Source organism: Melopsittacus undulatus, chromosome 15, assembly GCF_012275295.1.
Source record: "Melopsittacus undulatus isolate bMelUnd1 chromosome 15, bMelUnd1.mat.Z, whole genome shotgun sequence".
Lineage (NCBI taxonomy): Eukaryota > Metazoa > Chordata > Aves > Psittaciformes > Psittaculidae > Melopsittacus > Melopsittacus undulatus.
Window position 1 is genome coordinate 2,837,214 of NC_047541.1, and position 13,623 is coordinate 2,850,836.

Genomic DNA, 13,623 nt, shown 5'->3' on the forward strand with positions numbered 1-13,623 from the left:
CTTCCGCATCCCCAGCCTGTCCCATGCCGCCCTGCGCACAGCAGCCGCCGGCTGTGCCAAGCAGGGTGGGAACAGGAACCATGGTCCTGCTCTGGGAACACGGCAGGGAAACCAGCAGGCACAACAGCAAGGAAACCATCTGTATGATGCAGTATGGGGGCAGTCCTGGGTCTTGGCAGCAGCGCTGCAAGGGGATTTTCTCTGCATACATCTGCTTTCCATCCCCAGCTGTGAAACAGGAGCCTGCAAGGACACGTTCTGCGCCGGAGTGAAACCCGCCTGTGCTCACATAGAGCATGGTGCAGGGAGCAGGACAACAGCAGCCTCACTCGATAAGGAGCCGGGGGGATGCTGTGTTGGCATGGCACCGCCCGGGTTTGTCTGGCTGTGTAACACAAGTGCACGGACACACACAGACAAACACACCTACCCCATCACTGCTTCCAGATGCGCTCTGGCAGTGCTGAGACCATGTGCAGGGCTGCACGCACGCTGCTTGGTCCCTGGGTGCTGGCTTGGGAAGTACTGGCCTCCCCAACCATAGGCAGTGCTGAACCTGGGGCACAGGGGCACAGGTTAACCCCAGAGTTCTGCACATAGACCGCATGGGCAGACGTGCCCCTGCACACACTCTGTGCCCATCCCCATCAATGTGTGCTATCCCCCAGCACCCCTTTCCATACCCCGCTGCAGTGACACCCGTTGGTGTACCCATGCACACACATCTACCTCACATGCATGTCCTCTGGCCGCTCAGGGAGGGGAGGCACCCAGGCAGTACACTATAAATATAAGGTTTATTGATGTGTGAAACCCAACACGTACAGCTGGCATCTCAGGAACACTGAAATAAGCCGCAACATCTCTGCCTGCTCAACAGCTCCTGGGCCCCCTTGGACACTGGTGAGTACCAACAGCAAGCTGGGACCTGTGGGGCACTTACCTGCACGTATGGCACAGCCCAGAGAGCTGGCAGGGCCCTGCCAGCAGCCCCATGCTTCCCATAGAGCCCAAGAGCTCACCTCCACGCTGCTTGCCTCCTGCCAGGCTGCAGCTATAGGCAGCAGTGCCCTGGTCCTGCTTCACGGCCTCCTCCCAGCAAGGCAGAAGAACCCAAGCAGATGCCTCATGGGACTGCCACAGCAGAGCTACAGCTGCAGAGCAGGATCCCTCCTCCTTTGATGTGTTATTTGCATCATGTTATGGCAAACAGTGCCAGGAAGAAAGCAGCTCACTCCTGCTTGTGGATTTCAAACATCGAATTCAAAACCTCTGCATTGTCCACGCCTGTTCTGTATCACACTATACCCCACAGTACAACCTCCTCTGCACACATGGAAGCAGCAAAGGCTGGAAAACCTCAGGGTCCAGTGTGTCAGGAATGCATCTGAAGATCCCAGGCAGCCACAGGCTGCTGGTGGCAGCAGGGAACAGACAAATGGTGTGTCCACACACAGGGGGAAGGAAACTCTGGTTTATTGCCTGATTTGAGAGAGGGGTGAAACACTGGGAGAAGCCCCGTCCCCTCCTTGCTCTATCCCAATCTCCCCTCCAGCAAACCCTAGTACCAGCCAGGTGATGATGCATTTGCTCTTCTTGTGCGTGTGACAAAGGTGGCCTGGACATGCATGGTGGTGAAAGGCTGTTGCCCTGCTTGCCTGCCTATATTCACTGCACACATGAAGGAGAGGCAGTACCTGATAGAACCATGCCTGTGGGCTAAAGGAGCCAGGCTAAGGGGCTGAAGCAGCTCAACCGGTGCTGCCAGGGAGCACCTGAACCACATCTTCATCTTTTCAAAGTGCATTGCAAGGGAAAGCAAGGGCAGGGGGAAGAGGAGGTGCTGGGGAAGAAGCCTGCTCTTCTCCTTCACACTCCTCATGATTATCCAGACGCGTTCCCTAGTGGGATCCCCGCAGCCAGACGCACCCAGAGCCCTGCTCCCTTGCTCCCATAAAGTGCATCCTTGCTGCTGTGTGCCAGGCCCAGCACATGGGTGCTCCCCACCCTGGCAGGACAATGCAAGACCCAGTCTGGGCACCCCTGGCTCCACACCACAAAACAACCCGTGTTAGTGCCAAAGGATCCCTTTGCATTTCTCTGTGCCTTCCATCATCTGTGGGATTGCCCTCACTGAGAGAGAAGGGGCAATGGATGGCCCTGTTCAGGACACTCAGTTCACTCCTCCTGCACCGTTTGCCCTTGGGCACAACCAAGGCTGCCTTTGCCTAGGGAAGGATCTGCCAGACCCAGTCCCTCTCTGCCATTGCGTGCCCAGATCCCTCTCTCATTGCAGCCCCTGGGTACCAACACATTCACTTGCCAGCCCTGCTGGGAGTGCTGGTGCCCTTCTTTAAGGCGCCTCAGGCTTCCTGCTGCCATGGCCCTGGGGATGAGCACCCTTGCTGAGCTTGGGGACACATCCATCCTCCATCTCCAGGATTGCCCTGGTCCTCTGTCCTGCAGTGGCCCCATACCTAGTCAGCAACCCACGCACTCACCAGCACAGGAGGCCTGGGCTGTGCTGAACTGTCCTGGAGATCCCGGTGGTGCTGCCAACTGCCCCATCCTGGACAGGTTGTTCTGAGCAGCCACCTGTGGAGGTACCTGCTCTGGCAGTCTTCCTCTGGCCATGCCAGGCTCGGGCAGCCTGTCCCATAGGGCTTCTCTGCAAGCAGCACAGGCTGGCCAGCAGAGGCTTCTGCTGCAGCATTCCTGTGCCTCGGAGGACACGGGCAGTGGCAATCACAGGTGCCTTCTGGTAGCCCCCTCTGTTCCACACGTGGCCATCACCAGTCCATCTCATCCTGGTCCTTGTAGGAGTGGTGGTGGCGCTGGCTGTGCTGGCACAGGAGTGTCCCAGCAGGACTCAGTGTTGGGAATGGCAATGCCTCCAGTGTGCAGAAAGCTGTGCAAAACAACATCCCTGGCACCTCCTACCACCTTGGTATCCCTCAGCCCAGCAGTGCACACTGCACAGGGCAAGGCTGAACTAGCCACAGCCCAAGGGCAGGACACAAGTGAGACATCAGTCCCATCAGCCCCAAGCACAGTGAGATGGAGAAGGATGACAGCCCACAGCTCCCCTGGCTCCCTGCCCATCCACCCACCTTGTGACAGAGCACACATGGGGACCATTCCCCACTCGACCCTGTGGCTGCAGCTGGCAGCATCATGCCAAGGAGACTGCAGCCCCCAAGCTGGCACGACTCCATCACAGCGCATGGCACAGAACTGGTGGTGAAGGAAGATACAGGAGTGGAGGGGAATTCTGTGAGGGACAGCAGAAAGACAAAAGCCCCTGTGGGAAACCCCAATGCTCAGCATGAAAAGGACATCAGGGCATGTCCTGCTTCTGAACCCTCTGTGCAGGACAGCCCCATGGATACAAGCTCCTTGCAGCAATACTGTCCAGGCAGGGGAAACACGACCTTGCTAAGTGCCAGCATCATCTGTCATGTGTCTGCCATCCACCTGCAGGCCAGCCAGACCCTGCTGTGTGGAGCAGTCCCAACATGAGACAGTTAAAGCAAAGGACAGTCTCAACAGTTCTGCTGAAATCTGGCATTTGCCCTGCAATTCCCTGCAGCTCAGAGAGTGCCAACAGCATCACCTCAAAGACTACACTGGAATCAGGGCCCAGCATGCCAGGATGGGGCTGAGCTGCTTTCCCCACGTCCATGCTCACAGTGCGATCCCATGTGCATGGGTGACCAGTGCAGCTTTGTGACACCAGTGCCAGTGACGCTAGCTCCAGAACACCCACAGGGACAGGCCAGTGCTATGCAGCTAAGCAGAGTGCTGTGTTCCTGGCACAGAAGCACGTGCTGGTGCCCCACCAGCTCTGGTCTCAGCTCCATTCCTTTGGAGAGTCAGCAAGGTACCAAAATGCCTTCCATCCTCAAGGAGTGTGGAGAAGCAGGTGACTTTGGAGGAGCCACCAGAGACGTTTGCCAAAGGTACCTTTTCTTGATCCAGTCACAGAGTGCAAAGCCCTTCCCAGTGTTAGGGCTGCCCAATGCAAAATACTGCTGGGAGATCTCACCTGCTTTCCAGTTCTGGCACTGCAGGACCCACTGCTGCACAGTGTTACCATGGGACTCTGCACTGTGATGGGACTGGGTGTCCCTGGGCATGGATGGCATCCTCTCCGTGCACAGCCAGCGTTGCTCATCCTCCTTGGTCTGCTGAGACAGCCACAGGTGTGCCAGGGAAAGAGGGGTGAGGACTGAGGTGATGCAAGGGAAGGGTTCAGGACCAGCTCTTCTCCATCAGTAGAGGCTCTGGTGATGGGATGGCTGAGCACAGCCCTGCTTTTCAGCCACCTTGCACTAGCAGGCCATGGGAACCTAAATCTTTCCTGCTTCATACAAGCACTTGGAGGGACCAGCCACTTCTCTCGCAGGTCATTGATTCTATCCTTTTGGCTGAGATCCCGAAGACAACAGGGAATGAACATGAGACACCCAAAGGTAGGAGAACACTGTTCCATTCCCAGACCCTGCCATATCCCCAGGTTTGAAGATCCTATCTCCGAGGATAGCATCCGAGCAGAAGTCTGAGCAGAGCCCCAGGTCCTTCCTTTGCCTGCTGGATCCCTTTCCCTTCCATGCAGAATGGGAATCAGCTGGTTTATAAAAAAAATAGAAGGAAAGAAAACAAAAAAGAAAAACAAAACCCCAAACATGACAAATAAAAGAAAATCAGGGAGGATTTATGCAGAAAGAAAAAGAGGATGCAGTAATTTCTGTGGCTATGGTGACAGGAAGCACTCAAGCCTTGTGCAATTTGGCCTATTCCATCTTTGGGCTCTTCTTAGCATTGACACACATGCTGCTGCCTAGGGCAAGCAACAGGGCTGTGGGCTGCACTGTGGATCCATGCTGCGGGTGTCTCCTCCTGCCTTCAGCCCCAGGACATCACTCTCCTCTTGGCCTTGCTCAGCAGACAGCCGCCTCCATGGGACCATGCCCAGAGTCCCAGTGTGTTTGGTGGAGAAGGGCAGTGCCGGGCAGGGGTGACAAGAGGGGATCCAAGCTCCATGGGGTTGGGCAGTCCTGGGGGACAGAGTGTGCCAGGGCTGTACAAAACGTTTGCAATGAAGAGTGCATGGAAAGGTTAAAACAGTTCCGAGATGTCTCAAAACCCTTCTCGACTGAGCCAGGCCTGGCTGGCACCTACCAATGCCTCCGCTGTGGTCCGTGACCTGCTGGGAGTGCTGTGTCCACCTGCAGAATGTCTCTTAGAGCAGGCCAGGCCTGGGAACGGCACTGGGGCCCCATGGCCCCTTATCTCTCTGATTTGACTTTGTACCTGAGGACCAGGTAAGCCAGGAGCCGCAGGATAATGAAGAAGATGCCCAGGATGAGGAAGTCCAGGTAGAGCTTGGCCTCTTCCACATCCAGCTCCTGCAGGATCTTGATGGGTTTTTGGAAAGGACAGAAGTCCTCGAGGCATTCCAGGTCCTCACGCTCCATGGCATAGATGGTGAGAATGACGCCCTCAAAGCCGTACCTAAGGCAAAGCACACCACAAGCATCACTGCGTGTCCCAGTCAGCCCCATTCTCTCCCCAGCCTATGGGAGCCCAGAGCATGAAGTCCCACCTGACATAGGAGACATAGGAGCTCCACTGCAGGTAGGTGGGGATGGTCTTGAAGCTGACAAAGAAGCCAGAGAAGAGCAGGACAGGGATGGCAGTGACGGGTCCCACAAAGGTAGCCACCTGGGGAGCAGAGACCATTAAGTGTCAAGTCCCTGTCCACAGACACTCATGCCTATGGGCAGCACTTGTCTCCATCCCTCCTTGTCATGGGACCCCTGCAACTTCCCTCCCATCTCCACGTAATAGGCAAAGCCAGAGCCCCATCTAACCTGCAGAGAAGTAGAAGCAGCTCCGATGAGAAGCCCAAGGGACTGGGCCACCAGGGCTGTGGCGGTGGCCAGGGCAGAGAAGAGGAGGAAGCGTGTAGCTTCAGGTGGCTGGCCCGTCATCCAGTACACGATGCTGCAGTATGCTATGGGGCAGATGATCTGGAGAGGGGCAAGCAAAGAGAGCACTGTGCTGGACCCATGGACATCTTCACCCCACAGACCCTTCCTAGAGGATGGAGGGATGCAGGGACCCCTCAAAGGCCAGCCCAGGGAATTGTGTAGCTGGGCAATTGGCTGTGGCAAGGCAGGCACATCAGCACTGGGGCCACACTTTAGCCCAGTTGAGAGCTCACCTGGAAGGGCACATCTGCCATGGTCTTTGCTAGGTAATAGGCTTTCAGGCTGTACCAGTAGTTCAAGTGCTCTCTCAGGAATACAGTCATCTCCTGGGGGACTGCATGAAAAGAGTTAGCAGTCAGCAGTGCCCTGGTCTGGGCTGCTCCAGCCCCTGCTCCCACTTGCCCTTGTGCAGGCAGATGTGATGCTGTCCCAGCACAGAGCACCAGGCACCCTCCTGCCTGCACCATTAAGTGTGTGAGCAAATCTTCACCAGGGAATAAAGTCAGTGACCAACATGGGAACTTTCTGCACAGAAAAGTCAGCTTAGATGGGGGTTTTTAAGCAAACCTTTTGAGGAAGTGGAAGAGAGGTGAAGCAGCTGAAAATACAGCTCTACAGAAGAAGAAAAACCCAAAGCATTAAGAATTCCAGCATTCAGCTTTGAGCCAGCAAGTACCTTATAGCCAAGCACTAAATAAAGAGCAAATCTGCCATATACCCAAATAGTAGTTGAATGTTTTTCCTCTTGTCTCTTATTTTCTCCCTTTTCCCCAGTTCATCTGGCTCCACCACACACCACCCTGCAGACACACTGCTGGAGCACCCCCTCTGACACTGGGATGGGAGAAGGGAATAGGTGTCGGGGAAGGAATTCCTTACAGGTGAGGATGGTGGGCATCAGTGCGGCAAACATGAGGAAGAGCATGGAAAAGAAGAGGAAGCCGGTGTTGTTGAAGACTTTGCCAGCATCGTTGCCGATGTGCAGGTAGAGCAGCCCAATGAGCACCCCAATGCAGATGTGGGACATGAACCGCAGGTGGGTCAGCACCTGTGGGCACAGAAGGAACAGGGGCTCAATGCAGCAGTGCTGCATCCCATGAGCATCCCAGCGGATCAGGGGACAGGCTGCCTGCTCCTCAAGGGCGAGCCCCACTCCAGCCCCCATTCAACTCCTATTTCTGCTGTCCACAACAACGAAGAGGCCCCATCCCCTCATCTCTGGCCCAGCCTCTCCTGTCCTCACCGTGTCCCTTAGGATGCAGATAAAGGTTCTCTTGAAGAGGATGCAGAACTGAGTTGAAGTGCTGGTGGCAAACGTGTGGCTCTCGATGTGGTCCACGTCCTGCAAGACAACAGGCAAGTCAAGCTCACAACATGTGCTCCCTGTGGGAGAACAGGTACAGCAGCAAGCACATTGCTGTTGCTTAAGCCAAATGGAAGCTGGTTGAACATCTCTGCACTGTGTGCAGAGGAGACTGAGTGTCCCTGGGTGGGCACCCTCTTACCTGCTGCTCCCTATCACCAGAGGAGGGTCCTCTCATCCCTACTCACCGTCACACAGTGCGCTGGGCATGACGGATCTGCTCTGTCAGGGCTGCTCTTCTTCTCAGCCATGGTGCACATGCCATTCTGGACAGCTCGGAACAGGACAGGGTTGAGGTCCCCATATTCTCCTGAGGCCACCTCAATAACTGTGGAGGGGGACAGAATCCATGAGAGGTGCTGAGCCAGCCTTACCATCACTGTCCCCATGGGACCGTGTTTGGGGTCCCAGCACAAACCCTATCCTGGGATGCTGCACCACAGAGCAGCACTGCCCAGCCAGTGCATGAAGGGAAGGGTGCAGGCAGCCCTTCCTGGGGCACTGGATTTGGACATTGTCACCCTCTTCTCCCCACCATGGCCCCAGTTGTGGTAGGGGCACTCACTGAAGTCAGCAGGGTTGTGGTATGTGGGGCAATGAAGGCCAAGACCCTTCAGGTAGGGGATGAGGTTGGTCACGATGCCTTTGAAGATGCACTGGCCCTGGCTCAGGATGTAGAGCTGGAAGAAAAAGGCAGGATATGGGAAGTGCAGAGCAAACAGGGGCACTGTTGCCTCCTCCTACCCCCCTCCCTGCCCTAGGTGACACAGGGCAACCCTGCCAGACCTTGGCCAGCAAGGCTGTGTGCCACATAAGTCCCAGGTCAAATGCCTGCAGCCCATCCCTCCCATGGGTCTGGAGCCAGAGGGACCCTGCACCCCTGAAGAATCCTGTGTCCAAGCCCAGCCCAAACCTTGTCGAACATCTCAAAGAGCTTGGCGCTGGGCTGGTGGATGGTGCAGATGATGGTGCGCCCACCCTGAGCCAGGGACCGCATCAGGGAAACCACCTGGAAGCAGGAGGCACTGTCCAGACCGCTGTGGCCAAGCAGGATAGGGTGGAGGAGAAAGAGACAGCAGAGAGAGAGAAGAGGAGAGTTGAGAGAGGGAGAAGTACCTCCTAAAGATGCCCTTGCTTGTGGGCATTCAGATTGATAGAAGAGAGCATCCCTTTGCAGCCATACCTCTGCCATGCCTGAGCCCTCCTGAGGCTCAGCCGGGCACAGTTACATCCCACCCTCGGGTCTTGCAGCCCTTCTGTGCTTGGAGTGTGCCCCCCCCCAGCACCCCCAAGCAGGGGAAGCCCAGCTTGGGCAGGCAGTGCTGGGCAGCCCCTCACCTCGTGGGCTCATCGAAGAACATGACCGGAGGGTTGTTCACCAGCTCCAGGGCGATGGCCAAGCGCTTGCGCTGCCCCCCCGACAGTGAGATGGTGCGGGTGTAGGAGCACTCCAGCAGCCCCAGAGCAGTCAGGATCTCATTCACCTGTGAGACAGCCTCATTCACCATGGGCCCTCACCCCATCCCTGCCACCTCCCTTCAAACTCCATTGTTGGGAGCCACTCAGCATCCCCTGGTCCCCTCAGCATCCTCCCTGTCCATCTTGGGCAGAGATGAGGGGGCCTGGGCATACCTTCCTCTGCACTTACCAGCTCCTTCTTCACCTCCTGCTTCTCACTCAGCTTCAGGTTAGCAGAGACCTGCGGGGAGAGGATGAGCAGGGAGACACAACTGTCACATGTAGGGAACAGAACCGGCTGCACCATAGCCCAAGGGCTCAGGACGGAGGGAGCAACAACAGCAGGATTTTGTCCCCATGTCCCGGAGCCCTTGAAAACGCCTGATGTCAGCGTGGGCTCAGTGCCTGAGGACACAGAATGGCCACAGAGCCAGCAGGCTGCCTGGCTCCAGCATGGCTCACCATCATAGCCTCCAGGACGGTGAGGTGTGGCAGGAGCATGTCATCCTGCATGATGTAGCAGGACATCTTGCGGAAGGTGCGCAGGTCCCGGGGCCGGCCATTCACCAGGATCTGCCCCTTCATCCCTGTCTCCCTGCAGGGAAGAGGAGTTGAGGGGTGCAGCACAGGGCCCCTGGCCCTGCACTCCCAGACCCATGGGCTTCACCCAGCCTCACCTGTACCCAGCCAGGATGTTCATGAGCGTGGACTTCCCAGCACCCGAGGGGCCCATGATCCCAATGAGCTCCCGCTGGCAGAACTTCCCTGACAGGCATTTGAGCAGTGTCTTGTACCCTGCAGGGAGAGAGCAGCATGGGTTTGGCTTTCCAAACTGTGTCCATCACCATCCCCAGGGCTACAGCCACAGCAGCTGTCATGTCCAGCATGATCCCTGACCCTGGTCCTTGGCTGAGCCCACTGATTTCCAGCACCAAAGGGGCACATGCCCTGGATCCCAGCAAAGGTGAGGGAAATTCCTAGCTCAGGGCACATAGATGCTGGGGAAAATTACCAGGGTGTGACATTGATCCTGGGCATGTTTTCAGATCCTTGTCCATAGGGATAGCAAAGATGGGCAAGGAGAAACTGGGTAGCATGGGGCAGGCAGAGCCCCCAAGCCTGCTGGATGCCTGGCTGTTGCCTTCATTGGCATTCATGCTGAGGCTCCCAGAAGCAGCCACTGCTAATCAGACCTGGAATTATCTCTGCTTTAAATGCAGCTGATTAGCATTTTCTGGCAGAAGGAACATGACGTGTTGGGAGCAGGGAACATGCACAGCCTCAGGCTCTCAGGAGCTGTCCCTAAAACACAGCCCTGGCAGGACAGCAATGGTATTGCAGGGTGCTAGGACCATGCTGAACCATGGACCCGGTCTGAGCATCTCCCTGCTCAAAATACACCCCTCCTCCTGCATCCCGTGGTGGCAGCTGGTGCAACGCATCCATCCCCAGCCCACCGGCTGGAGCAAGCCCATACAGGTACAGGTCACAGTCCTAGCACCACACTAGGGGGTAGCCCTTCTGGCTTGTCCATCCCCAGGACAGGGGGTCCAGCATCACAAACTCTTGGTTCCTCCTCCGCACCCTTCGGAGTCAGAGGGGCACAAGGGTGAGGAGAGGAGGGCAGGGAGGTGCCCATGGCCACAGCAGAGCAGCACAGCCGGCAGCCCCCCCATCGCATCCCGGCACCACGCACACAGCTCCGGCACCGCGCATGCTGCTCACGTCGGTGCCACTGCAGCTTGCGCAGCGGTTACTCGCGTTCATTGACTGCCAGTAACCTCCTTCAGCAGAGCGAGAGCCTGGATGTTTCCTGGGGGCTGTGGACAAAGGCACTGGGAGCTCCCCCCACCTGGCATCGAGGGAGAGTCCTTCCCATTGCCATTCCCAGATCCCAGCACCCATCGGGATGCTCCTCTTTGGTCCAGCTGCCTGGACCTCTTCTCCTCCGTCCCTGCAGGGCTCTGGCTCACTGGCAAGCAGCCGGTCCCGAGCACTCCTGGGTGCTACAGCACACTCTGCCCTAGGGAACCCAACTTATGCCATGGCTTCCATTGGGATGTTTCCTCAGCATCCCAAATGGGCAAACCTCATCCTGGGGATATTGAGAATGCCCCTACTGTGTTTCAGTGCCTCAGTTTCCCCTGCTGCAGAGCCTAGGGAGCAGGACAGGGGATGAAGTCTCAATCCAGTGCTCCTGGCTGGCAGAGCACCCTGCTAAGCAGCCCTGTGCCCTCGGTCTGCTCATCCCAGACCCCAGCTCATCCCTGCCTGCCTTTGGCTTCTGCCAATCAGCTCCCCCTCCACCTCATGGGGCTGCCTGATTGGCATCCCATTAACTGAGAAAGCTAATTAAAGCAGACTACCACCCACCAGCCGCCATCTGCCTCCCCTCTCCCCTCCCTGAGCTCTCGGCCAGAGCTGTACACAGGAAAGAGGACCATGGTCTCTGCTGCACAGGGAGGAAATCCCCTGCAAACCACACAGATTCTCCTTGCCAGGCTCTAAGCCGTGGCACCCTTTGGGGTCTCCTGCTATTAGCACATCACACACAGCCATCATACCCCAAACAACAGCACTGGGGAAGCTCATCCATCCTGGCTGCCCCTAAGCCCAGAAATCAGTCCCATCTCCCCCATGCAGCCCTGGGCAGAGGATTCCCTGGTAAGATGGATGCAATCTGCTTTCCCTGTCATTGCACAGCCACAGTGCCATGTCTAGCACTCAGACAGACCCCAGGCTGGACACCCAGCCAGGGCTGCAGTAACCCTGCAGGTCCCCTCCCCAGCCGGCAGCTCCTACCTCTCTTCCTCCACCAGGAGCCTTCCCGCACAGAGTAGGACAGGTCAATGAATTCAATGTTGACGGCTGAGCGCTTTGGGAGGTGGGAAAACCTCTGGGCCTCTGTGATGTGGTTCTCAACCTTCTTCAAGTGGGTGGTGAGGAGCGGGGCATCGGCAGGGCTGGCGTGGCACACCGTGTCCTCCAGGGCAATGGAGACACACGCAGGATCCATACCCTTCTCTGCCATCCTGCTGGTGGAGAGGCACAGGGACCAACTCACTGTGAGTCCCTAAACCAGCCTACAACAAGTCCTTCCACATCCTTTCCTGGTGGCCCCCTCTGCCCTGTGATACACTGCCCAGCTCTAGCAAGGCACCCACAGCTAGACAGAAGGATGGACGTGGCTAGAGAGCTGAGCTTGTGCCTAGGGGCTTACAGCGAGGTGATCAGTCAATAATTCATGCACCTCCTGTGGCTGGTTCAGCTCTAGCTGGCTGTTCAGCCCCACTGCTGCTGGACTAGCTGCTCCATTCCTCTCCATGATGGTGTGCACAGGATAGGAGGTGGAATAACTGATGTTCTGCCCTCAACAGGGGATGCCTCGATGTCCCTAAGGGCTCCCCAGGAGCTGCCTATGCCTGGCCCATGCAGGGGACATGGGTATGGAGTCCCAAGCAAGCAGGCTTTTCTGACCAGCTTCTCAGACAAAGTACGGCATGCCTCACCCAGGGTCCTGAGGCAGAGCAAACCTGCCTTGATTAGACAGCTGGTGTCCAGGATCCCCATAGGCTTCCTTGAACAGCCTTAAGAGAACAGGGAGGGGACCCTACTAGTGCCAGTCCTTCTAGGCTTCCCTTGGCTCATTTCACCTTCCTGGCCCTTACCAGCACAGCCTTAGAGACCAGGCCAGTACTTAATTGGGGCCATTGCATGATGCTAATACACACACCTGCCCAAACGTTCTCTTGCTGAGCAGTTATCTGCCTGCAGTCCTCCCCACAGCCGGCTGCAGCACAGCCAAGCTCCTCGCATCTCCGCTTGCCTTGCAGATTCCACGGTGCTGGGGGGGATGTTAAGGCAAGCAGAGTGTGGAACCCTCTAACCCCAGGTCCCACTGCAGCACCAAAGACTGGGGGGAGGCTAAGCAGACTGGGCCGGGCACCCATGTCGCCTTCAAGGCTGGGGTCCTATCGCTTCGCTAACCTACATTGTGCTGAGAGCAGGCTGCAGGCAGCTCCCCGCTACAGCTGCAATGCACACACACAATTCCCTGGAAGGAGCTGCATCGAGCTCTTCCCAACCCTCTCCCCGATGCAGATAGATCCCTTTCAGGACTGGAAGGAAGCCCGCCCCAGCCCCGGGGATAGGAGCGAGGATCGCAGCCCTCAGCACCCATTGGCACCTCCGTGTCCCGCAGCTCCAGGGTGCGGGCCAGCGGCAATGGGGGGCTCGGAACGGGAGAACGACACCGCAGGCACAAAGCGCCCTCGGGCTCACCTTGACTCCTTCGGCCGGCGCACAAGGAGCTCTAAACCCCTCAAGCCGCTCTCGGCGGCTTAGCCCATCCCTGCACAGGATGCTCTGCTGTGCCCCCGGCTGTCCCCGCAGCTCACCTGCAGCTGCGGAGCGGGGCTGGTCCCGTCGGGCTCCGGCCGAGCCTCCGCCGCAGCGCCCTCCGCCTCTCTCCTCCGCAGACAAAGGGGCGATGCCCGCGGCGGGGGCTGGGAGCGGCTCAGCGCCGGCAGCCGGGCTGGGCGCTGTCCCCGCGGGGCTCCAGCCGGGGTCCCATCCCTCCGCAGGGCGGCCAGGAAGGGATGGAGGGTAGGAAGGGGTCCCTCCGACCCCCCCAGCTCTCGCTATCAGCGCCCCTGGAGCGGTGCTCGGCCGTGCCCCTCTCCTCCAGCTTTGTCGCTGCCGCTGCCTGTCGGGTGGCAGGATGGGCTGCCCAAAGAAGCACTGCCAGGCAGCGAAAATCCTCTTAAAGGGACCGGCCCTATTTCCTGTCCCTGCTAGCTACCAGGCCCT

At 57.7% G+C, this 13,623-nt stretch overlaps 1 protein-coding gene across 1 annotated transcript; it reads right to left on the minus strand.

The window, feature by feature from the left end:
* Positions 1 to 4,466: 4,466 nt before the first annotated feature.
* On the minus strand, positions 4,467 to 13,316 carry ABCG4 (ATP binding cassette subfamily G member 4). The gene is made up of 15 exons (XM_034069532.1): positions 13,212 to 13,316; positions 11,617 to 11,849; positions 9,492 to 9,609; positions 9,277 to 9,409; positions 9,005 to 9,055; positions 8,695 to 8,840; positions 8,270 to 8,393; positions 7,922 to 8,036; positions 7,545 to 7,684; positions 7,237 to 7,335; positions 6,873 to 7,041; positions 6,227 to 6,327; positions 5,874 to 6,032; positions 5,606 to 5,724; positions 4,467 to 5,514 (listed from the first exon to the last, which is right to left on the minus strand). The coding sequence occupies exons 2-15, from the start codon at positions 11,843 to 11,845 to the stop codon at positions 5,289 to 5,291; spliced, it is 1,929 nt and encodes a 642-aa protein (XP_033925423.1). The 5' UTR covers positions 11,846 to 11,849; positions 13,212 to 13,316; the 3' UTR covers positions 4,467 to 5,288.
* Between the last annotated feature and the right edge of the window lie 307 nt (positions 13,317 to 13,623).

What these genes read in the sequence shown, in the direction of transcription:
- ABCG4 (XM_034069532.1), bottom strand. Translation starts at nt 11,845, where the DNA reads ATGGCAGAGAAGGGTATGGATCCTGCGTGTGTCTCCATTGCCCTGGAG. An exon ending in AGGAGGTGAAGAAGGAGCTG is followed by an intron (nt 8,841 to 9,004) that starts GTAAGTGCAGAG and finishes GCTGTCTCACAG; the next exon opens with GTGAATGAGATCCTGACTGC. An exon ending in CTGCTTCTACTTCTCTGCAG is followed by an intron (nt 5,725 to 5,873) that starts GTTAGATGGGGC and finishes TCTGCTCCCCAG; the next exon opens with GTGGCTACCTTTGTGGGACC.